The sequence below is a fragment of the Patagioenas fasciata genome, chromosome Z (assembly GCF_037038585.1).
Source record: "Patagioenas fasciata isolate bPatFas1 chromosome Z, bPatFas1.hap1, whole genome shotgun sequence".
Lineage (NCBI taxonomy): Eukaryota > Metazoa > Chordata > Aves > Columbiformes > Columbidae > Patagioenas > Patagioenas fasciata.
Window position 1 is genome coordinate 28,215,144 of NC_092560.1, and position 25,789 is coordinate 28,240,932.

The 25,789-nt window shown below is 38.3% G+C and overlaps 1 protein-coding gene across 2 annotated transcripts; it reads left to right on the forward strand.

Moving 5' to 3' along the window:
• CEP78 (centrosomal protein 78) lies at positions 1-25,789 on the forward strand. Of its 2 annotated transcripts, none has more exons than XM_071801830.1 (16): positions 1-294; positions 1,127-1,397; positions 1,621-1,796; positions 2,405-2,477; positions 3,014-3,117; positions 3,877-4,051; positions 5,955-6,068; positions 6,309-6,373; positions 9,516-9,624; positions 11,412-11,547; positions 12,495-12,540; positions 13,695-13,835; positions 19,585-19,662; positions 21,636-21,802; positions 23,322-23,475; positions 24,941-25,789. In XM_071801830.1, exons 2-16 carry the CDS (start codon positions 1,145-1,147, stop codon positions 25,463-25,465), a joined length of 2,316 nt encoding a protein of 771 aa, XP_071657931.1. In that variant the 5' UTR covers positions 1-294; positions 1,127-1,144; the 3' UTR covers positions 25,466-25,789. The 2 variants fall into 2 exon arrangements, with proteins under 2 accessions (XP_071657931.1, XP_065717418.1); XM_065861346.2 differs by lacking the exon at positions 1-294 and adding an exon at positions 315-482 and having other exon boundaries at positions 1,129-1,397.

Sequence of the window (25,789 nt, forward strand, 5' to 3'; positions counted from 1 at the left end):
CTGCGGCAGTAATGACTAGAACAGCCGACTGTAGCTCGCTGACCCCTCGGATACCGGTCGGCCGGGGGCTGCCGGGCCTGAGTAAGAGCCGCTCCTAGCTGGGGCAGCGCTCAGTGCCGCTACCCGCCGGCGGAGCGGGAGCAGGAGAAGAGAAGGGGGCGCGGCCATTTTGAACGTGTGAAGGCAGGAGGCCCGAGGGGCGGCAGCCAATCGGGATGCCAGCTCGGCGCGCCACGTGGCAGCGGGCGGGCCGGTAGCCGTTGGGATCCGGGGAAACGGCGGCGCGCGGGAGCGGTGAGTCCCGCCCAGGGCCGGTTAGGAGATTCCGCGGTGGCTTGCGGGCTTCGGCGTCGGGCCGGGGCACGGGGGAAGAGGGCGGGTAACTCCTGCGCAGTCGTGTCCGTGCTGCTGCGGAGAAGTGAGCGGGGCGCGGGGGCCTATCTGGAAGTCTGCGGGGGCTGGATGAGGCGCCGTCCGGGAAGGTGGGGGATGCGTACGGGGCCGCTCCCCGCCTCCCCCCCCCCCCCCCCCCCGACCCTCCCCCCCTCTTCTCCCCCTCCCCCCCTCCCTCTCCCCCCCCCCTCCCCCCCTCCTTCTCCACCCCCTCTCCCCCCCTCCCTCTCCCCCCCCTCCCCCTCCCCCTCCCCCCCTCTGTATTATGGGAATTTAGACTTCTGATTGAAGTAGCAGAGAAGCTCACAACTAGTTCTCTATGGAATAGTCATTTGTATCCCTTGATGTTGAGTCAGGGAGTTTCCAAGGCCTTCAGGAGTCTGCAGACCCTGACACTACAGAATTAAATTTTAAGAGGAAAACAAGAACTTTACAGAAGTTGGTACTTGAACATTAGGTCTTTTGTATTTTGGGTATATCTGTCTGTGTAGGGGAATAAAAAATGCTGGGTTGTTCTTTGTCTTTTTTCACCCCTTTATTCATTCAGGTGTACTTACACAGGTAGTGAGCATCACAATCCATCAGTGTTTTAGCTGCCACATTGAAGATATGTTCATGCATATTGTATAGCAATTTCATATTAATGTTTTGGGTATGCATCTTAAATTGAGGCTGTTGCAAAATCAGTTATGCATTGGGAATTTTATATTTTTTTTCCTCCCTTATTTTCGAGAGACACCACATAGAAGAAATGTTTGAGTCAGTCAAGATGAGAAGACAGTGCATGCTGGATTTCTACTCACATTATGAACATCTTTGTGCTCTTCAAAACTCTGTCCCACTGAAAGCTGTGAAGGCTAACCTGTCTCAGGGAGCTCTTGATATAATTGTAGATCGCATCAAAGCTGCTGATTGGGCACCACTTCTGAATGCTATCAGGCATAATAAGACTCTGACTTCTATTGGAATAAGAAGTTTACATCAACAGGGTATTGGAGAATCAGGTCTGTAGTGATGGCTATAAAAGTTAAATATGTTAATTTATGCATGTTAGAGTTTATTGCATAACTTTTTTGCGTGATTTGTGTGATGGAGGGGAAGGAATTGTAATAGCTAAGGAACTATTTCTATTTAAGAAAGGCAGAAAAAAAACAAGCTGTGATTATGATTGCTCTTAAGTCAACAGAGACTGGATTTTACTGATGTGTAATTTTTATTGTTTACTAGGTGTTGAAAGATATAAAACTTACTTTAGAAGGAGAATTCCAGCAATTCGATCAAAAGACTTGGCTGGCCAACTATGCAAAGCTGTCAAAGGCTGTCTCAGTATATCTGATGTACTAAAAAATTTAGAACTGCAGGGTTTGCTTCTGAGGGAGAGAGATCTAATACTTTTAACAAAGGTGAGAATATATTAATATAAAAAAATGGAAAATATGCTTAGAATGTAGAGAAGTAGCAACTAAACTTTATAAATATTTCTCACAGACGAGAATGTTCCTATTTTAAGATATCTTGGTGTTATCTATCATCTAAATGATTCTGCTGAGACATGTAGTAGAACCTAGTCTTGCTGAATCTGTCAAAATCACATAACCTGCCCTTGCTCTGACTCGTCAAGGCTTACTAGAAAGATCTTAGCAACATCTCTGATGTGTTGGGGGTGTGTAACTTATGCTTATGACTGAAACTACTGTGCATATACATGACAGAGGAAGGTGTGGGACACTGAGGAGATAAAAACAGGTCTTCGAGATGCGTTATTGGAACACTCTCCAGTTTGCTGGTGAGTGGCTTCTAGGAACAGAGGTTCCTGCATGTTGCCCATAGGCTACTGCTCCTCCTGTGCTAAAGAAATGAACTTATTGACTTGTTTTGACGTTCCCCTTTAACCCTCTAGAGAGTTTCTTATAGGGAGCACAAAGAGTTCTGAGCAGTTAGGGTGACTTGGTCTTTTCTCTGATATTTTTGCTTTTCATGCCAGTTAACAAACATTGTTTTTATTCTGAAGGGCTTGGCCACAGCTTCATCTCTGGAAAGTATCTCTTTAGCTCACTGTCCAATTGGAGATGGAGGATTAGAAAGTAAGTTCAGAGTGAAAAACATGTAGATAATCTTTTCTCTTTTGTAGTCTTTTAAACAGGTCAGCAAGTTTTTCACTGTTTCCATTCCTGTTTTAAATTTGTCTATAGTAATTGAAATAACAATGTTCACTTTATTCTCCATGACTTAACACTTAGAGACTTGAATTTCTTCCCTTGAGGCTAGTAAATAGCCATACTACTTTATGAACATTTTTATACTTTTACCTAAAACATCAGTGGTAACATTTGTTTGAGGTTAACTTTTTCTTGATTTGTTCGTGTTTAAATAAGTGAACTGAAATAAAATATGTTCTAGCCTGTTCAAATAGTCTTTGCTAAACACTTGCACTTGAAATACATAATCTTAGAACACTTAACATGTATTTAAAATACACTTTCTATTTCAACACTAGTTCTTTGTCAAGGCTTTTGCTTATTAAAGTTGTTTCAGTTTCTTAATATGGCAGTGAAAAAGTGTTCTCTGATAATCTGGCTGTGGTGTGTGCAGATAATGTGCATGCTTTTGTTTTCTTCAGCAATCTGCCAGAGTGTAAAGAATTCAGCTACTATCAGATATGTAAACTTCACAGGATGTAGCCTCACATGGCGAGGGGCAGAACATGTAGCAAACGTATTAAAGGTAATTTAATCACCTTTCTTAGACCCAAATGTTCACAAGAACTTAAATACATTTATTTTTTTAATTTTACTTGCAAGCTCTAAGTCCATCAAAGCACTTTGTGAGCAGCATATGTGAATAGTCCTTCTGAAATTTCCAACTTTTTATGCCTAAAATCGCTTAGTCTACTAATGTGGGATTTAAATACGGTATTTCTGAGTAAACATCAGTTAAACAAATAACAGTTCAGACTGATGTATTTTCTTTAAATAAGGTTTAGGGCTGTAAATGTCTGACACCTGTTTAGGGGAGTGGTTCTTTCATTGTCACAGATTTTGAAAAATGTCTTAATTATTCTTATCCAATGCTTAAGAATACTTGAGTTTACAGTCTAGAAGCTACTAATTAACTGATTAGTAAGCTTGTGACTAGTATAATATTCTAATTAATGTTAACATTGTTTTGCATGAAAGCATATAATTTCCTGTTCTGTATTTCCAATTCAAGATGCATTGAAACTGTCTGCCAAAGGAAGATAATAAGATGTTTTGTAGCCATATTTAATAATTTGCATTGCAGATTGGATGATCAGAACAAACATGACTTAACTGTAATGTTTAAAAATGTCTTGTATTTCTTGAACTCAGAAATGGTATAATTCTGTTTCTTATATCAGTACTCAAGCCATTAAACATCAGTTACAAACAAAGATAACTTTGGATCTTGTCATCAATAATGGCTTTGCTTTTGCACTTGGTAACAGCTCATTTGTTTGCAAAGCACCAGGCAATGAAAAGACACAGTGAAGCTTGGGCTGAAAGCCTACGTTACAGGAGACCTGACCTTGATTATATGACTGGCTTGAGGCGGATTACTTTCAACTGCAACATGCTTGTTGGAGATAGAGGAGCAAGCGCCTTTGCAGACTGTCTAGGAGAGGACCTTTGGCTAAAAGGTACTGTGAACTATTGACTCTTAAATACTACAGTGGCAGGCAGAAGACTTAAAATGGTCAGTTATAGCAAATGTAGCCAGAAGAGTAATTCACTATTTAGGGTAGGAAAGAGTAATCTTTTTTCAAAAGAAATTTCTCTTCCTCTTTTGAATTGCTGAAGTGTTTGAATACTATTATGTCATCTAGTATTGTCCTCTAGTATTTTGGAGACGTAATTTGTTCTACAGTGTAGCTGTACAAAATGAATAAAGTTGATGGTGTAAGTCATGGCATTCTGTACATGGAGTCAAATACCTGTTGAAATTGTTTCATAGTTTGAGCCAGGTGTACAGAAAACATGCATAGTGATGGAAGAGGATCGGATTAGAGAATACTTAAGCAAACTGGACTTAGAGTAGGCCCTGACTAGATGCATTCACAAGTGCTGAGGGAGCTGGCTGATGTCATTTTGAGACCACGCTGAATGATCTTTGAAGGATCATGGTGAACGGGAGGGGTGTGTGAGGACTGGAGGGTGCCAAATGTCACTCCTATCTTCAAGGAAGGACCTAGGGAGCTACAGGCCAGTCAGCCTTACTTGGATCCCTGGGAAGGTAGGGATGTGCTGCCATCCAGAGGGACCCCAGCAGGCAGGAGAAATGGGATGGGAATGTCATGAAGTTTAACAAAAGGAAGTGCAAAGTCCTGCACCTGGACAGGAATAATTCCATGCACCAGAACATGCTGGGGCCTTTGTGGCTGGAAGGCAGGTCTGCAGAAAGCGTCCTGGAGATCCTGCTGAACAAGGTGACTGTAAGCCAAGAAAGTGCCTTTGTGGCAAAGAAGGTCAGTGGTATCCTGGGCCTTTTTTAGGAAGAGACTTGAAAGCAAGTTGAGGGAGGACACCTTCCCCTCTGCTTAGCATTGGTGAGGCCAGACCTGTTCTGCCCTGTACGGGATGGAGCTGGAGCTACTGGGGAGTGTCCAGTGAAGAGCCACTAAGATGATGAAGGGACTACAGCAACTCTCATTTCAGGACAGGCTGAGGAAGCTGGAACTGTATAGTCTGGAGAAGGCTCATGGCAAGTTTCATCAAGGCATAAAAATATCTGAAGGGTGCCTGTAAAGAAGATGGAGCCAGGCTCCTCCCAGTGGTGCCCTGTGACAGAGCAAGATGGAGTGGGTACAGACTGGAACACTGGAGGTTCTCTCCTGAACATCAGAAAACACTTTCTTACTGTGCGGGTGACTGAACGCTGGTGCAGGTTGCCACGCGTTGTACAATCTTTATCCTTGGTCGTTTCTAAGAGCTGTTTGGATGCGGTATGGACGAAGTGGCTTCAAGTTAGCCTGCTTGAGCAGGTGGATTTGGCAAGATGACCTCCAGAGGTCCCTTCCAACCTAAACCATTCTGTGAGACTGTGCATGCATGACATTAAGTAAATGCTAGAGCCATTATAATACTATTTCATGGTGACCATGTAATTTACTAATGTGTGCAAGCAATGAAATTCTGGAAGCATTGACTCAGGCTTTTTAGACATAACTTGTGTGTTTGCACATATGATGCTGCCTTCGGTAGTTGCATTAATTGGTCCCTGAGAATTTTATGTCTACTAGGGATTGTCAAGAACAGTGACTTAACTGTGATTTTTATAATCCCACCTTTGCAGTTGTTTAGTAGTTATTTCTTAATGTTGATTCTATCGTACTGATTTAAATTTCCAGTTTTCTTCTCTGAAAGTAGTATTCTTGTTTTTGCACTTGGCTGTTATCATCATGTGCTCTCCCCTCATGCTTCATGTTCTATGAAATGGAGATTTTCAGCAGGTGTGGATTAATTGTATTCGGTATTGACTACAGGTTACACCACTGAGTGTTTTGTTTTGTTTTTTTTTTTTTTCTACCTCCTTAAACATTTTAGCGCTTGATTTGCAGCAGTGTGGAATATCCAATGAAGGAGCAAGGTCATTATTGGATGCTCTTCAAACTAATACAACATTAGTGGTACTTGACATAAGAAGGAATCCATTAATTGGTATGTATCTGTATCTACCTTTGACCTCTTTGTGGTTGGTTGGTTTGTTTTTCAGTAACTTTGGTGTGGGGAAATTAACCACTTTTAAGAAAAAAACCTGCAACAGTATTTTGCTAAACATTTTTATAGTGGGGGAAGGGAGCAGGATTGGTAATGTGTACTGTTTATTCAGTTACCTAGTTGTTTACATAAAGACTTGTCTCATACAGGAAATTCTTAAGATATCTTAATTCATTCTAGATCACGTTATGATGAAAAACATTATTGAAAGAGTTCTTATGAATGGAAATAGTTCTAATTCGGAGGTATGTCTTAGTCATTTTAGAATGAGTTTGGAGTTTTCATTGTAGCTGCTATTGCGTTTTTTTAAAAACTGTTCAAAATGAATCTGAAACAGCTATTCTAGTTATAAACAGAAGTCTGACTCTTAAGCAGTTTAAAGAACAAACAAAACACTATGAAAGGAAAAACTAAAAATAGTAACAGCAATGTGATATTGTTATGGACATTTTGCATGATTTCTTACCTAATTTAAAATTTTAACATGTCATAAAACCAGGATATCCATTTAATGAGAAAAATCCACTTGTTTACCAAGATGAGCACAAACATTTGATGAGGTTGATGTTCTTTTGAAACTGAAACATTTACTACCCCAATCCAGGATTCGCAGTTATTTTCGGCCCAGTTATAGAAGCCTGGATATTACAAAGAGAAAAACAGTTCCGTTTCTTTGAGACAATGTCTTGACATGCTCTGTATTGAAAGTCAGCCGTGCAGAGTTTTGTTTTGTTGTGTGTGGGTGTTGGTGGAGTGTTGTTTTGTTTTGTTTTAAATAAGGAGCTAAAACTCAGGGAATAAATTTGTACACAGAGGTATTAATGAAGACAAACAATTGGTCATTAAGTTCTGTTGCAGAAAGAACTGCAAGGACTTATGTCTTCATTCTGTCAGTAGTAAAAATTCAGCCATATGATTTAAAAGCAACAACATACAAGTAAAAACAATCTAAGAGTGTATGTAGAAGAATCCTAATGACATTCTGAATTCTGGATGTAAGTAGCACTCTGTTTCTTTCTATTTTAAATAAGTTTTAGCATAATAGAAGAATGTCAGGTATTTTTCAGATTTTTCATTTTTTTTTTTAATGGAGGATCCTTTACAGACTAATTTAAAGAAGTGGTGTTTGTTTCTCGTAGCTTAAGCTTGTCAAACAGAATACAGTAAGTTAACATCTACCTTGCTTCCTTTCATCATCTGTGTAGTACCTCCAAGCCTGTTAGGTTTCAAAAGGGTGTGCTCGTCCTTTTTTTGTAGTGAAGAAAACATGGGTATCTATCTCTGAAATTATTTAATTTAGTAGGGAATTTTTTTCTTTTACCTATTCTAGTTGCTAGAGATCTGAATTTCGTATTGATAGAAAATGAAGAATCATTTGGACTAAATTTAGCCTATGTGCAGAGACTTCTTGAATACAAGGTGTAAGATATCATTTCCTGAGTGAAACTAATCTGTCACTTACTCTTGCAGCGAGTGGCCTAACTCATACCATATCTCAACCACACATAACTGAAGAGTTGCATGGATGATCATCCCTAGTACTGCCTCCAGTTTAATCTTCCTTTAGTTTCAGATTTTTATCCTGTCAAAGGCTAACTGATATAATTCTCATGAGTAAAACGCAGTAAAGTGTTGAATTTGTTTATATCTGAGGATTGGCAGAGCTGCATTCTCTACCATCTCATCATGACACCTGTTGTGTCCACTCCATAGTTTTGGAAATATATTAAGGTGCTGCTCTAGAAAGAGAAGTTTGGTGAGCTTTTGAATGGCCTCATAATAATAAGCTATTGTCACTACAAAAGATCATGTCTTAGCTGCCACAAACAGCGTGTAATGTATTGTCACTACTTGCTTACTGGACACCAGTTACAGCAGTCCTTCTGTCCTGTTCTGCGTAAAAACTGGTTGTTTCTCTTTGCTTTTCAAGAGCATGTAGGTTCTTGCCTTCTGAGTTGACTTTTCAACTGTGCAAGAAGAGCTGTCTACTGCTAATTTATACCTTTAAATCTGATGGGCAGCTAAAACAAAGGAAAGTTGTACTATCCCAGCAGCACGCTGTAGCTCGTATAGTGGATTGTAATTGTAGATATGATTGGGTGTAACAAGTGGTGAAAATTTGTGTAGATTCTGAGAGAGACTGAATGACTTAAGGGGAAAATCCACTGAAGGTGTCTATAGAACAAGTTGCTTTCATAGTCTCAGCTCAAGCACTTAGTCGTTTTTCAACACTGTTAGTATGTTTGCTATCTTTATACTTAGATGATGTACAACAGCAACAGGCACCTAGACAAAAGACAGGCTACTGGGCTACAGGAACTTTAGGTTAATGTAGTACAGGTGCTCTTTCATGTGTGTAGTAAAAGAAAATTAAGATACTCTTACTCTTAGAAGTTTACAATTTTATTTTCCTCTTTTTTAGTTTAAAAAGAACAATTCAGTTGTCTCAGGAGCTAGATTCAGCTGTAGAACCAGCAAAACTTATAAAAGGATTATTTGTGTCCAAAGTTAAAAAAAAAGAAGTTTTCATTGCAAATTATAAACTTCATTAGCTAGAGCACAGTAATGTGCATTAGGTGGGAATAACTTTGGCGTACTGTTCCTAGTACTCTTATGTCTGAGAAAAGCTTTGTGTGAATATCATCTGCATTTCCTTTGCCTGTTTCAGCACTAGTCTTTGTTCTAACTAGAGCTTCGTGCACACTGAAAAATAAGTGACAGCCTAACTTAAGAATATCTTCTTGCAATAATAATACTTTTACTAGGCAAAGGGGAACCTTTAAGTATAGAGCTGTTGCTGTAAGGAAATGAAGTTTGAAGTACAGCAATTACTTTTGATTATCACTATGTCTTAATTTTAGAGTCTTTTACGGTGTAAAGATGAATTTTCATTATAGTCAGTGAAAATTAAACTCTGTATTTTTTTTGAATACCAACTTGATAATACAAAATCATGTTTGGGAAGCTTTTGTTATTTTGGAGAACTTTGGCCTGAGCCAGTCATTCCTAGCAAGGCAGCCTTCTGAGAATGAAAAGCAAAAGACAGAGTTTTCACTTTATAGGGTTGATGCTTTTTTTTTTTTTTTTTAACTGTAAATGAGAAGTGTTTTGCACAGGAGCAAGGAAAATTTTGGATGGGATATTATAGTGATGTTCTTGGAATGCTTTCTGATAATGTAGCACTTAGACTCACATTGAATCTGTATTTGAATTGGGGCTTTGTGGGATTTTTGTTTTGCCTTAATTTTACATTTTGTTATTAAGTTTTCTATAACTAGCGGTGTTCTCCATATATCTGACAAACCCCTCCTCTAATTCTACATGAGCACCTGTTTAAATATCAGTTATTAAAACAATTTATTTGTCTCTAAAAATAAATATTTACAGTATGAGTGGCTGACATCTCCATCTTCCAAGGATGCTTTGAAAACTAGACCAAAGAAAAGAACTATTGTCCTAGGAAGTGGTCGAAAAGGAAAAGCTACTATTCGTATTGGTAATACTGTCTTATTTATTTTCTCTGGCCATAGTAAATTTTGTCTACAAAATGATCTTTCAATGTTTAAGAGCTTTAATTATAAAATATGTGATGTGTCTAAATGGCAGTGTTTTGGAGAATACTTGTCTTTCAACAAATTGCCATATATTCTTAAGTCAATAATGTGTCTTTTACCATCAGTGGTTTATGTAAGAAACTTGCTCTTTTTCTCAGTGCTGCTAGATATGTGGCTAGAAAAGTGATAGGATATGCTGACTTAAATATGTGAAAACATTGCATGTATTTATTCTGAATGCATCTTCTCCACAAGCTTTCACTTCTAGGAAGCTTGGTGGCAGTAAGTAGCCTAGTTCTTCTGATGTTGTAACCCTTCTGTAGCAGGCTGTCCTCTGCCAGAACAAGCAAGCATTTTTATTGATGCACAAAGTGGTCTAAGATTTTTTTTAACTTCATGTAAACCTGTTACAAATATTGTGTTTAAAATAACATAGGTATCATGAATATTTATAGCTAAGTATTGATAGTTGTAATACACTAAATGTTTTTCAATAAGTTACTGAAAGTTTCACTGTAATACATTTGGCTGTCTTTCATCTTTGCTTTAGTTATCTGGAAGCAGAGGTAAGCATAATAAAAATGACATCTTTGTACAAATAAACTGTGGTGATCAGAGTGATGGAAGAAGAAAATTCCTGACTTAATATTGTTGTGTTTTTTGCTGTTGTGGGTATGTTTTGTGGTTTTATTTTATTTTATTTTATTTTTTAAAAAGGGAGTCAGGAGGTGAAAACTATCCTGTTTACTTGTTGAGAATTAACTGAAATTTGGAATCCTTTTATTACAGTTATGTATTTCTGTTTGCCCAGAGCGGCAGCAGATACCCCATCCCTGAAGACATTCAAGGCCAGGCTGGACGGGGCTCTGAGCAACCTGGTCTAATTGAAGCTGTCCCTGCTCATTGTGTGGGGGGGTTGGACCACATGACCTTTGAAGGTCCCTTCCGTTCCAAACTATTTTATGATTCTACACCATTACAAAATCGCTTGTTTTACTGATCTCAGAGAAACAATAACCTGAGTTCTCACTAGTTTAACTGGATTAAATACTAGGTTAACAGTTTTCTGGGCTTGTTAGTTTCTGATTCCTACGGAACCTGGGGTAGAGTGATCATCCACACTAGGTATTTGTTCTGAATCTACTTTGAGTGGTAGTCTATGATTTAAACAAGAAAAAAAGACTGGACTAGTGAACATGGCTTTTCATTATTATTCCTTTTAAGTGAAGATACTGCTTTTCTATAGAAGTGATCAACAGAAGTGCCAGCTTTATCTTAAAGCATTTTGCCCATTATTAAACCAACGTTCTTCACACAAAAGCCACTAGAGGGCAATCTGAAGCATATATATGGCTTTATTGTCTACGTGGACTAAGCTCCCGCCTGGGACAATGGAGTTAGGTATCTGAAGTTAGCAATGTGAATAAACCTCTTTAGCTACACGAATTCACTTTCTTTTTTTGAATAGCAGTATGTCTTACTTGGATCAACCTAACATAACAGTTAAATATATGAGCTTATAATTGCAAGCAGGTCAGCTGCCTGCTGCTCTTTTTGAGAAGCTAAACAAAAGTTTCTGAACACTTCAGCAAAATTAAACTGAAAGATTTCCTACAGTCCCTTTTATTACTTAGGTGATTTTACTTTTGAACAGTAAGTTGTGAATTTATATGTAAATAACTAGGTATAATGAATTATCTTTTTTTCCTATTCTTGCTGTTCAATACAGGATTAACATCTAAAAAGTCTGTAACTCCTGGGAAGAAAAATATGCCTGGGAAAGACAGTTACTCACCAAAACCATTACCACCAGGCACAAAAGGCTTCCTTCCTTGGCGGACTGCAGAACGTGCAAAGAGATGCAGGTGATGTTTTCATAGTACCGGGAAAGTATTAAAGCATTATAAATGTACTAGAGAGCAGTGTTAGTTTTTTTAAATACATATTTGAAAGTCATACACAGAATTTCATACTGCACCCCTTTTTATTCTGTTTATATAAATTTTGAGGATGTTACATAAATTCTATTCCAATAAGTGTCTAAAATACACAGAAAGATGTAATTTGATGGCCACAGGAATATCCAGGAGCAACAGTAAAACCCCAGACTAAAACAATTAAACATCACAACCAAACCCATCTTGCTTGTTTGTTCACTTGTTATTAATAGTTTATCAGACTTGTCATGGCTGAAGATGAAATTTAGTTTTCTAAACTTGTAGTATAGTTGATTTGGCATGCAGTTTGAGATACCTAGGTATTTTTCCTTCTTTCTGCTCCATCTACCCCAATTACAACACAATTATTGTGATTATCTAAACCCTGTGAAGTAAAATAAAAAAAAAGAACCTTGTTACCCATGGCAGCTGTAATATTATCATGCTTCCTTTTGAAATAGTGTGGTTGTTTTTTTAACGTATTCACTAAACCTTGACCTCTCAAAATAGAGGCTATATAAATACTTAAGCAAAAAATTACTTAATGCTCTATCATAACTATTTTTATTGAACTTGTTTTTCAATATGCTGAATACCGAATTCTCCTGTTGACATTAGTTCATAATAATTAACTAAGCAAGTTGCCTATTGAAGATATTAACATTAACATCCAGTAAGGTTGCTCTAATTCATGGGTAAGTAGGAGTACTAATAGAACAACATGAGGATGTAATGAGTTTTAAAGTGATACAGTGCAGTGTCTGATGCTGTTGTTACTGCTTCACCTGTCCTAGACTTCTGTGTTTGGAAATGCAAGTAGAAACAGTGACATTATAAACTTACTTTTCTCAAAAGTGTTTATTTTCTGACTTCAGAGGGGGGCCAGCAGATAGTACTGAAGAATTACCAGTGAAGATTCAGGTACTCTATCTTTCATATGATGGTTTATTTAGTAGAGGAATGCCTGAAAAATGATGGAAGTGTTTTCAACAGAATCCTATTGTCTGAAAGTTAAGACTGGAACATACTCTTAAAGTTTTTCTCTCATAGAAGTGTAAAATAATAGCTTATGTCAGCATTTGGTTTGAACTTCTTTGATATTTAGATTATTCACCTTTTGATTTCTCAGCCTTATGAGCAAGCTGAGTTTGAGTATGGGCACAATCCCTCTAAAGGCAGTAAGGAGAATGAGCAGCATTTTTCCCTGAAAGGTTCTGCTTCCACTTCCTCTCTTTCCTCCTTTTGCCTTCGGACTACACACTTTGTTTGAACCCATCTGGGAACTGCTGTAGTGAACATACCAATGGGGGAAAAAAAAAACCAACCCTCTGTCTTCCTTCTGTTTTGCATCTCATTTCTTTCTCTTCCCTACCCCACCCACCAGAGAAAAGCAGAAGTGTGTTAGTGTGTACTAATTAATTAAACTGGCTCACAGAAGTGTCTGATGGTGGCTGAAGCCAGCACACTTAACCCCTGCTCTGGCATAGGCCTTCCCATGGGCTGCGGTCCTTCAGGACAACCTGCTCTGGCACAGGCTGACATGGGCTGCAGCTCCTTTCCTCTGGGGTCTCCCCTGGGCTGGAGTGTGGGTGTCAGCTTCACCATGAAGCATCTCGTCTCCTCTGAGCCTGCTGTTCCCTCTGCTCTTCTTCACTCTTTTTGTTCCCTCCTCTGCTGCCTGTCTGCCATTTTTTACTCTTTCTTTCACAGGTTTTCCCAGAGGTGCCACTGTCTTGGATGTAGGGCTCAGCTGTGCCCTGCGGGGGGGTCTGTTTGATACAGGGCAGCCCCGGCCACTCCTCTCAGGGGCCACCCCTGCAGGCCCCTGCTACTAATTCCTTGCCACATACACCCAGTATATGCACACATATGATTTTTTAAATATATATGCTTTTATACCAATGTATTTCCAAATCACATAGCTGGACAATACATATGCATTGTAAGGGATTCTGAGAAATGATTGCTTTTTAATTAAGCTTTTGGTACTATTTAATCTTCGATTTTGGTTTTTTTTTTTTTTTTATTGCACAGTGTAATGCTTTGAGTGTGTTTTTCTTTTCTGATGTAATTAGACAGGTATTCCTGTGAAAGTGACAGTGGAAAGCGCTTCTACATCCGAAACTGAAGACACAGATTTAGATGATGTTATCCATCATCCTGATTTGGCAGAATCATTAGATAAGATTAATGTAACAAAGTATCAACAACTACAGGTAAGAATCCTATTATGTGCCTTAAACTCCATAAAGGCAAATCTTATTAATCATGTTTTATGGAGAAAATTATGGTTAAACAAATAACCAGTCATGGAGCAGGACTTCCAAATAACTTTTGATTGTCCTATGTTATGTCACACGGGTTTCAGTTTTGACAGATGTGTCAAATATGCACTGGACTTCCAGTCTCTGACTAGTTCTAACGAAGATGGTTATGCTATAAGCATGTTGTCAAATCAGGACCATAATAAGGAAGAACTTCACTTAATACACACAGCTGCAATTTGCGTAATTTCTCTGTTCCAGTCTTGAATCATGGCTCCCAAATCTTTTGATCAGTGTTATTGCCTGTAGTATTTCCTTCCAAGTATTTATAAATGTAATTTAATGTTATTTCTAACAGCTAAAGTATTGTAGTCATTATTGTGTAAAAAAAATTCAAAAAATAACTAAAAGTGTGTTAAACCTCCATTTTATAATTAAGCTCGGTAACAAACATTTTCATTTGCTTTTTATTATTCCCTCTACTTCCTAGACAATTCTAAAAAAATAGCAGTAGCCAGATTGACTATTGCTGCAAATGTCTTGAGAGGGAATGTTCTTATAAAAGCAAGGGAAAACAAAGGGTGTGTTTCAATGGCTTAGTATCACTGCCAAGGTAATCTAGCACTATTATAAAGTAACACCCTCAGGCAGAATAACTGGGTTGTTTCTGAAGTGTTAGGATTTGAGTTATGTTTGGAGAATCTGCACTGCCTCCAAATGAAGACCTATAGTCAGTCACGCCACACTGTGGGAATGAACTGTTCATGTGTATAAATACCAAAACCATATAGCTGTCTTTATGTAAGTGGAGTTGAAACTTAACTTGTTGCAAATCTGTATGTAATGGGAGAGTTAGGGTGGCTCAAAGTTACTGTGGAAGACAAAATGATTGTACAAATACTGCATAAATAACTATCTGCCTTTTTTCAGCTGATGTATATGTTTTCTTTAAGCCTACCCTTGTTCTCTCTAGAACTTCTATTTGGGAAGATTTTCAAGGTTTTCACATGTTGCTGGGACTTACAGTTGTATAACAGCTTTCTTCATTGTGGGTGATTTCATATTACCGTTTGTGTGTAATATGTTGACATTATGCTGTACAGTGGCTTCAACACTCCTATCCAGAGCATTGTGTCTGGAATCATGGAGTTCCATGTCATGTGCATGTTGCACCAAAAACTTCCATGCAGCAAGTACGGTGCTTTCAGGAAACACTTGATGTATTTCTTCTTGGTATTTGGAGAAAGAGGAATATTACTTTCAGGACACACTGCAGAGGCAGACAGTGTTTTGTGCTTTGGGGAAGGCTTGTCATATCTACCGATGTTGTCAGTGTTACCTGTAGTATTAAGTTTAGAACAACTGTAAGGAAGGGATAATTTGTGATTAATTTGAGCTTCCTGGAAGGTAAAACTACAGATTTTAGGAAGCTACTCCAAAACTAGTTCTAAACTTCCTGTGCTTGTAAAGGTCCAGATTTTCCTGATTTTCTGAATTTGAAAACCAAAGTACTTTTTTAGGTCATGGTTGCGTATCTCAGAGCACAGTTTAAGCAGTCTTGAACTGTTTCTGTGCCTCACATATTCCTTTGTTACGTTTATGCAAAGCACAGTTTCACATTATGGCAGAACTGAACTAACAACTTGTGAGGTCTGTTTCCCTTCAGTCCCTTAGTACTTTTCCATTTCTTGAATCAGTATTTTTCTCTTTTATGTCTTTTTAATGTTTATCTGATCATAAGGCAAGTTGATTCAACTTGCTGATGTGGAGAAAACTCGTGTAGTTCAGCAAGAAGTGCAAAGTCCTGCACCTCGGGAAGAATAACCTCATGCACCAATATAGGCTGAGGGCAGACCATCTGGAAAGCAGTGTTGCAGAAAAAGCGCAGGGGGTCATGGTGAACACCAAGTTGAACACAAACCAGCCCTTGCAGCAAAGAAGGTGAATGGCATTCTGAACTGCATTAAGAGGAATGTTACCTGCAGGCTGACGGAGGTGAGCCTTCCCTGGTACACAGCACTAGTGAGGCCACAGCTGGAATACTGTGTCCAGTTCTGGGCTCCTCTGTATAAGGAAGAGATCGGCATACCGGAGAGAGTCCAATGAAGAGCCATTAAGATGATGAAAGGACGGGATCATCTCTCCTATGAGGAAAGGCTGAGAGAGCTGGGACTGTTCAGCCTGGAGAAAAGAAGGTTCAGGGAGGATCTTACTAGTGTGTGTCAGTACCTGAAGGGAGAGTGTGAAGAGGACAGTGCCAGGGTCTTTCCAGTGGTGCCCAGTGGCAGGGTGCGAGGCAGTGGGCACAAATTTAAACACAGGAGGTTCCCTCTGAACATCAGGAAACACTTTCACTGGGAGAGTTACCAAGCACGGGCACAGGTTGTTCAAGGAGGTTGTGGAATCTCCCTCCTTAAGAGATGTTAAAAAAAACATCTAGACACAGTCCTGGGCAGCTTGCTGCAGCCGGCCTGCTTGAGCAGTGGGTTGGAGCAGATGACTTCTAGAGGCCCCTTCCACCATCAACCATACTGTGATACTGTGATATTTTTCCAGATTAGTTTTCAGCCATTTTAATGGCTCACATTGGCTTACATGAATGGGTGCATTCCAGAACTGGAACATGGAAAGTGACAGGAGTCTATGGCTGATAATATGCGAGGGGAAGTGGAGGACCCTTTCTATCTGCATTAGTTAGGTTTAGGTACTGTCATTAAGCAGCTCTGACTGCAAGGCTGCTTGATTGAGTGTCCTGGTGTCAGCTGGTATAGAGTTAATTTTCTTCCTAGTAGCTGGTATATCACTGTTTTGGATATAGTATGAGAATAATGTTGATAACACACTCATGTTTTAGTTGCGCAGCAGTCAAAAACTTTTCTGCTTCATATATTGACCTGCCAACAAGACAGTGGGGAGTGCACAAGCAGTTGGGAGGGGACAGTTGGGACAGCTGATCCCAACTGGCCAAAGGGATATTCCAGACCATATGACGACATACTCAGTATATAAAGCTAGGGGAAAGAAAAGGAAGGGGGGGACGTTTGGAGTGATGGTGTTTGTTTTCCCAAGTCACTGTTATGTGACTTGGAGTCCTGCTGTCCAGGAGGTAGCTGAACACCTGCCTGCCAATGGGAAGTAGTGAATGAATTCCTTGTTTTGCTTTGCTTCCGTGAGTGGCTTTTGCTTTACTTAGTAAACTGTCTTTATCTCAACCCAGGAGTTTTCTCACTTTTACTCTTCTGATTCCCCCTCTGTCCCACCAGCAGGAAGTGAGTGAATGGCTGCGTGGTGTTTAGCTGCCAACTGAGCCTTAATTACTATGGTGAGGAGCTGACTTGAGGAACTGAACTAGCTGGAAAGTAATCCAATGTCTTTGGCTCTAGCAGGCAGGTCTTGGCACAACCTTGCAGTAAAGTAGGACAACCACTGTGCTAGAACAATGATAGAATTGCAGAGTAGGAATAAACATTAAGAGGTGGGAACTCCATAAATGGCCACTTTGTCAAAAAAGCTCTCTAAACATCCTTAAATGTGACTAAATGACCAGACTTTCACCTTAGTATGCAAGTCCTTGAGAACTTCTGTGCATCCTTCTGTTCAAAAAGGGGCTCTAAGCATACTACTTATTGAAACAATATTAGTTGTGTTTTCATTTTTTAAAAAACATCTGTTGGCTAACAAAAAAACTTCATTTCTGCATAAAAGAAAAATAAGAACTGTTAAGTGTTCTTTCCTTCTACTAGAGGGAATGTGAAATGTCAGAATTGCCTCTGATGAGGAATAGAGTTGAGGAGATTCCCAGATTTTGAAATTTTAACAAAGGATGTAAATGGTGAACTTTGCCATTAATACAGTTAGTGGGGTAACTCTTTCTACATGTTAATACTATGTGAATTATGTAGAAGTAGAGATTGCACTATAATCCTTTCTTAGAAAGGAGGACAACAATGTAATCAATTAGAAAAACATAGCTAATTAGTTACTGAAGGTTTTTTACAGTTTTGATTTTTAAACTGTATTTTTATATCTCTGTCCAGTGTTGAGTAATCATATTGCATACAGCAGTTCTGAGGGCTACAGATATATTTGCTATTCAACTTCATCTTAAAGGCTGTCAGTGCTATCTTTCTGGACTATACTACAAGATGGGTCAGTCTTTTAGCTTGGAGGTACATTTAGCTCTCTCTGATGTGTTTCAATATTTTTTTCTGCATAAAGACTAAAGGGTGGTGTAAGCTAGTGAATTTCTCAACAGCAAATCAAAGAATAAAACATACATATAGCTTCAATGGTGGCAGATACGTTTACACAGGTGCAAAGCATCTTCCTTTGCATGTAGGTATGTGATACCGCTTTTGAGGAGATGAGTCTTTCTCGTGTGTTCAGGTGATAAAGGTATGACTGACTTTCTAGTTCTCGGGTTAACCTGGTTGATGCTGGTCTAGGGATCTTAGGAGTGAACTTCACTGGACAGTAGTGACAGACCCATAATCTTCACTCTGGGCAGTTGTCACTGTGAGGGCTGTATCTAGGATATTTCAGAATGTGCGTCTTTGAAGCAGATGCGTAAGTCCCTTGCATCCTGCAAGACCTGTGAAGACCTCTTTGTAGAAGGATTACTTTTACTGTGCTTTGTGCTGCACACCAGTCTTCTCAGCTGATTGCTCATATGAAGTGTAGTAGTATGCTGTTGAATAAGGTTTTGATAGTAAACAAAGGATTTCAGTGCTATTCGGACCTTTGCTCCTCTGTAAAACTGATTGATAAAGTGTGTAAGAAAAAAACCAAACCAGTATCCTATGATACATATGTGTGCTTGCATACAAAGTGTACAGAGAAATGAAGAAGCTTTGTATACTGTTAATTTGTATAGATTACCCTCTGAAAGGCAGAGCAGCTTGATAATTGTAACAGTTTTCACCTTTGGATCCAGAATACTGTGATAAGGCATGCAAGAACAAAAATTCCTGTTTGTTCTTCCACTTCAGGTATTGTAATTAAAGATTACAATGCTCTGCTATGGTATGAGAAAATGTGGTGGTTGCTTATCAAATCATGATGGAGAGAGATTCACAGATTAGAACTGAGAGTTAAAATATAAGTGTAGGCATTTAATGAACAAGACTTGAATGTATCTGTTAGATGTTTGGGTTTGTTTTTCTTGTTCTTAATTCAACATTAAGCTGCTTCACTCAAACAGTTTGGGATTGTGAAAAACTGACATTTTCTGCTGATGAACCAAGTGAAACAAATTGGAAAGAGTACAGTTCTTACAGTTCAGAATTTTGTATTCCTACTGCTGTAGTAAGGAATAAAATCCTGGGTGAAGAACACATTCAGAAAATTAAGGTATGGCTAGTAAGGATTTTTTTAGGGACAAGAAGAGGAAGTAGAGAAGAACATACATTCCTGATAATAATGTCATAGGTCCAAGAGACTTGTGCTATAATCTTGTGTTATCTGTTGCTATATTGCAAACCGATTAAGTGAATCACAATTATTTCCACTTTCCTGCCTTAGTTTTTTGCATCCTAAGTTATGTGCTGGTAGACCACTGTGATGTATTTTTGGCGAAGATACGTCATTGTCTAGAGTGCCGTGTGCTCGTTGTTAATTGGATATGTTGAGTTTTTGTGTAATATTTTGCAATGATCCGACATTTTGAGATAAATTTCATTATAGTTTATCTGTGTTATGACAGTTGGAGCTACAAGAACACGTGAAAAAATTAAAGGAAGAACAAAGAGCCAGAATAAAGGCCGAGGAACGGATAACAGAGGTAATGATACTTAACTGTTAATCATCTTTACTTTTAATGGAGGCACCAATCAAATTATCTACTTGCTTAATTAGGAGTAACTATCAATGACCTCTAATGTGGTGGCTTCCAGAGTTTCAGTTCAAAGTCACATGGGTCATTTACTAGCCTAAGGGCAATGATGACATCTGTGTTTAGTAACGTGTGTTTGTTCTCCTGATCCTATTCCAGAGCCTTGAACTCTGGGTCAAGCTACTTTTCAATGTGTTTCATTCATTTGGTGTATTACTTATGATCTGGGGCATCCTAATGTTTGATTTTCTTGAGAAGCTGATTAAATCTGTTTGCAATTTGCAGCAGATGGGTAGTTCTTTGAGGTCTCCCACTTTCTTTATCATGACTTGTGCTGAAAAGCAGTTTGCTGCAAATGTTGTTTAATTTGGCTTATTCGGTCCCTTTGAGTTGTAAGTTTTGCTTCTGCAGGCATTAAAATTGTATGGTTTTCTCCAAAGCATGTTGGCCATAGCTGTCAGTTTTTGTGAAGTGGAGTTTGACATTGTGACAGAACCAAACTAACAGCTTGTCACAGTTAAATTGTGAGGTCTGTTTTCCCTCTGTCCATTGTCACTGACCTATAAAGATCCTTTTGTATCAATAAGCAGAACTTCTTGTAATAGAGTGTAAGATGGTGTAAATGAATTGATTTTGTGATACGGAGTGCAATGAAAGTGGTGGTACCCTTTGGAACTTGAGCAACAAATGGTACCCCACAGTACAGGGAGCAGATAGCCACAACAGACTCTACAAGGCTCATTGTAGTCCTCCGGTGCAGCCACCCTCATCCTCCTGTAATGTGAAGTGAACCAGTGAGCTCTGCTGGGTATCTGTTGTTTGAATGCTTAAATGCTCTTTGGGCTAGATACCCACTGTAAGAAATCTTTCTCTGTAGTGCTAGACTGCTTGGACCTAGCACCTTCTCTCGGTAGAAGAAATACAGTAAGTAGCAGTAATCTCTAATAGTTCATTTTGATGCTAGTTTAATAGCAGCAGTACACTACACAGATCTATGATTTTTTGTCCTCCTGTCATAGAAGATGAAGGAAATCCTATAGTAGCAGTGATCTTAAATAAGTGTCTGAGTTAATGTTTCTCTCAAACACAAACCCCTTGGATGTACATTTAGCTCTCTCTGATGTGTTTCAATATTTTTTTCTGCATAAAGACTAAAGGTTGATGTAAGCTAGTGAATTTCTCAACAGCAAATCAAAGAATAAAACATACATATAACTTTAATGGTGGCAAATATGTTTACACAGGTGCAAGGCATCTTCCTTTGCATGTAGGGTATGTGATACCACTTTTGAGGAGATGAGTCTTTCTCATGTATATCCTGTATATACACCTGTATATCCTACAGTTAGTCACCTTTCAGCTTGTCATTGATTTGATTAGTATTCAATGTTGAGAAAAATCAGATAATCTTAAACTTCCAATTTTGTGATGCACAGTGAAGGTGAGAGATACAGTAGTATGTGTTTGCTCTGATACAGAGGGGTGAATAGACGGAGAACACTGGCCTTTATTAAAATTTTTTACTAGTAAAATAAATTATTTGGTGTTAATGTGTCATATAATACATGCAAAATAACATGAGATGAAAGCTATTTTTTTTTCTTGCACTTGCTCTGCAACATTCTGTATATACTGAAAACAGTTCTGAGCCATCAGTTTTGAGTGCCTGTGGCAATTTCACTATACTTAAAAAGAATTGCAGCTCAATGTAACTGTGTCCTCAATATTTCTGGTACAGGAAGCTCTGTGTCAGTTAAATCAGTTACTTTGGGTATTTCACTTTGTGGTATTTGTGCTCTATAGGCTTGCAAAGGTGGTGGGGTTTTTTTGTTTGTTTTGGTTTTTAATCTGACAATGATAGAAATTACTTTGCCTTTTTCTTTTTCTTTTTTTTTTTTTTTTTGTTTTGTTTTTTTCCATAGCTGGAAATAGAAAATGCAAGATTAAGGAATCTAAATATCTCCTTATCTGAGGCTCTTCATGCGCAGTCAGTAACCAACACAATTTTGGAAGATGAAAGTGTTCTAGGCAGCATTGAGAACTCCTTCCGAAAGTTTCATGCTTTTTTAGACCTCCTTAAAGATGCTGGGTAGGTTGTGACTTTAAGTCTTACTGTTTCTGCTGAGAGCTCTTTCCAAAATTATCCTTCCAATGAAGTAAGCTAAGCTACTGTCTCCCCCCAAGATCTCTAGGACTGTACTTGCAGACAGCAAAGGAAGAAAAATTAACTATGTACACACTGTGTAGTCTTTCCTCAGTGGGAAGACCATGATCCAAGCACCATCCAGCTGAATTAATTTATTTGTCTTTGGGAAAGGCTTTCAAGAACACCCTTCCAAAAGAGAAGGCGGCCTCTGTAATATTGAAACATGTTTCCGAGTCTTTATTGGACCACCTATGGCTCTTAGCATTCCCATGATATGAAAGGCTCAAAATGCAGTTGAACTGGCTTCAGAAAATGTCCTTTTGCCTTAGGCCTCCTTTTACTAATTGAAGTACAGGAATCTACATAGATGAATCTGGCCTCCGTACTTAAATTCCAGATATTTATTATTACTTGAAATATTTTAGAGTGTATTGAATAAAGTTTGTCTTAAGGCTCTACCACTTTACCTGCAGTTTCTCGGAGGATGGTTCATCCTTCCCAATTGTCAAAGAATTTCAGCTTAAGTTCTTAAAGCTCATTTGTAAAGCTTATATAGCCAGGCATGGCATTCTTATCCAGGAGAGTAAAAAAATGATATAAAGACCTATTGTAGTCTATTCTGCATGTTCAGAGAAGACCACAAAATAGTTTACTTGCCCTCCCTGCCAACCTGCTTCCATCCTCCTCTAAATTGTAACAATGGAACTTAATGTAAATTTCACCCTGAGGCTGTGTTCTAATTTTGTGCCAATAAATTGGTAGAGCTGCCATTACTTTAAGAATGAATTTCAAACTCTAGAGGAAAGGAAGAATGCTTTTTCAGTACTTAAAACTGCTTTTTTCAGCTGGATTCTACACCTATTCATGATGATAGGGAACCACTGAAAGTTACAGAATCCAGTCGCAAAGACTGCTGTTCTCAATAAGCTTCTATGTATAAATGCTGTGCTATCAATTGATGGCTGCAAGTTCTCACTTCTTATTGAGACTTAAAACACCCAAGTTCTAGGTTTTGGCCAAATTGTAAGCTGGCAGGTAGAACAACATGGTTGTATTTGTGAAGCATGTAATTGGACTTTGCTGTTAGAGGTTATGCTAGTTGGGAAGATGTGCACAAATCTTCACTGGAATGATAGTTTTAACCTTTGTTCTGTCTGACAGGAAATCTGCTTGCCAATGTCTTTCTCTGAGATAAGTGCTAACTGGGAGAACTTCATTCTTAGCCTCATAACACAGTCAATGACTGACAGTTTTGAACCTGCAGGCTAATTTGTGTGGAGATAGGAAAATACCTTTATCTACTGGTTTCATCTTTATCAAGCTATTTTTGATTTCTCAGAAAATAATGGAAAATCTGTCTTCAAAGCTTTAAACTTATTCTGTTTTTTCTTCTGGTTTTGAATGTTTAGGTCTTTCACAGGGTAAGATATTTTTTTTCTGGTCATCAAACTTTATTTTACAGACTTGGACAACTTGCTGTATTAGCTGGGATTGACCAGTCAGATTTTGGTCATTTGGGGCATCCACAAATGAATTCTACTCTCAGTAAGCCTGCTAACATGCTAAAGGAAAAGTCTTTTGAAGAAGAAAGACAAGAACATACCCAGAATAGCAAAGTAAGTCTATAGAGGGAATGCTAGTGGCAATGTACTTGACGCTATCCAATGTACTTTTCAGCTGTTATCCCACTCTGACTGAAAGTAATGGTTCTAAAAAAATCCATTAAGTAATTATAGCAATCTTTTTCTGTAGCTGTATTTATACAGATCATAATAATTCAATGATTAATGTAAGCTTTTGAAGTGATTACTATTTGGAACAGAAACCATAGTATTTTGTAATGTACTAAAGAAAGTGTTGGTGGCAATTTTGTTGTTTCTTATGAAATATGAAGTTCCAGTGGTGGTATGCATCCGTTAAAAATGGAAAATACAATGACTAGTTTTTTTTAGAAACATTTAATAATGATGTGTAGCAGTTTTAAAAAGCTAGTCTTCTAGTAGAGGGTAGTGTCATATGCCTATTGAGAAGCACAAATTTTCTTTTAAGAAATTGCAGTGTGTATGTCCGGTCCTGTTAGATTTCTTCATGGGTCATGTCATGAATTTCAGGCAACTACAGATTTTCAATATTAACAACACAAGGGTTTAGTATTTACTCTGAAGTCAATAAACAGAAAAGGTTCCAGATATTTCAAGGGACATATTAAAGTTCCAGTAAAAAAAAAAAGAAAAAAAAGACCAGGCTTAAATTTTTAGGGCAGTTAAAAATTAAGATACTGGCAGCCTACAGCATTACCTAAGTTTGATAAAGCTGTCATGCTAACAATCATTCTGCATTCCAGTATGGTTCTTATACCCAATGTCTTCCTTATTAAGTATTCTAAATTCCTCAAGAACACCATAAGCTTCTAAAACATGATGGTAAAAAGCATTGTTTGCTTTTTAATGGTGTAGAAAGCAATTCCCAGTTTTAGAGTTTGAATCTACTGAAATGATGTGTTAATAGTTTGGCTTGCCACAGTGTTTTCAGACTGTTGTGCACTGTGACATGAACTTGTTCATGCAGTTTGTTTGAATCATTGTTTTTCTAATTCAGTTACGTTTAGAAGCCTGATCTTGAAGTGTTTTTTAAGTAAATGTGACAAAGGATAATTCCAAAAAACTTCAACTAATGCACTACTCTTATACTTACTTTCTAGTATTGGTTAGCTTGGATTGGGATAGACTATTGGGACCACACTACTGGGAGGAAATTTGATGAACTGCAGGTATTTCAGAATGACAGACATAATTAGGCTTTGGCTGCTTCAGTATTACTGACACATTTCTATAGTATAAAGTTCAAACTGGATGTGAAACTCAAATATACCTACTTTGTATCATTATTACCCTAGCAATCTTCTGAAATTTGCTTACTTGGAAAGGTAATAAAGGTTGAGTGATGGCTATTATCTCTGCATCTTTTTGTATTATGTAAAGGCTTTATTTTCCTGTGCAGATTTTAGTATATGGCAGTTGCAGTATGGGATTTTTTTTTCTCTAGTTGCATCAATATCTTAATTTGAATCTCTTATTTCAGAACAGAGTTGGGGACACCCAGGTTTCTCTTCCTGGCACATTTCAATCCCAGATGGTTGTGAATGATGCCTTCTCTGCTCTTAGAGAAATAAAAGGACTTGAGAGTGCTGAGCAACAGTACCAGGCAGGCTCACAGAACGAAAATGAAGCTCAGACGATTAACCAAAATAAAGAGGATAAGCCTCGAAATAGTACTCCAGCATTCTCTGAGAGGAGAATCAAACAAAATGAACAAGCACAAGGACATAACTCTGCAAGGCAATTGGTTACCAGTCCACATTTTTTTTCTGATTCCAGTATACATACTAAAAGTAATGGTAGCAGAGTATCCAGTGGTGCTTCTGGTGAAAGAAGCAAAAATTCTTTCTCGAAGAGATGTATCACTAGAGCAAATGAAATGGCAATTACAAATGATGGAGCAAGAGGAGACCAAAGTACCCTGCAGAAAGTAAACCACTCTGGAACTAATACTGTAGGATCTGGCTCTGAAATAGAAGAAAGTATCCGAAGTGTTACCAGCATTTGAAATGGTTCTAAAATGTTTGGGCTGTTCTTTACACTTGCAAGATTAAAAATACATGTTGAATGCCTCAGTATGCTTTGTGAATTTTTTGTAAAGTAATGTAGACTTTGTAACTTCCAAAGCATTACATGCTGTTTGGTATTTCTGTTTCATGTTTCCATCACTTGTCACTAGATTTTTATTTTTGAAAACGTAATGAATTGGTAGAATGGTACCCTTCAGTTTGTACTACATACGAAGGATTCCCGAGGTATGGATTTTATTGTGTAACACAGATCTCATTATACACTGTGAACTGTTCTGAGCTAATAAAATTGGTTTGCATAC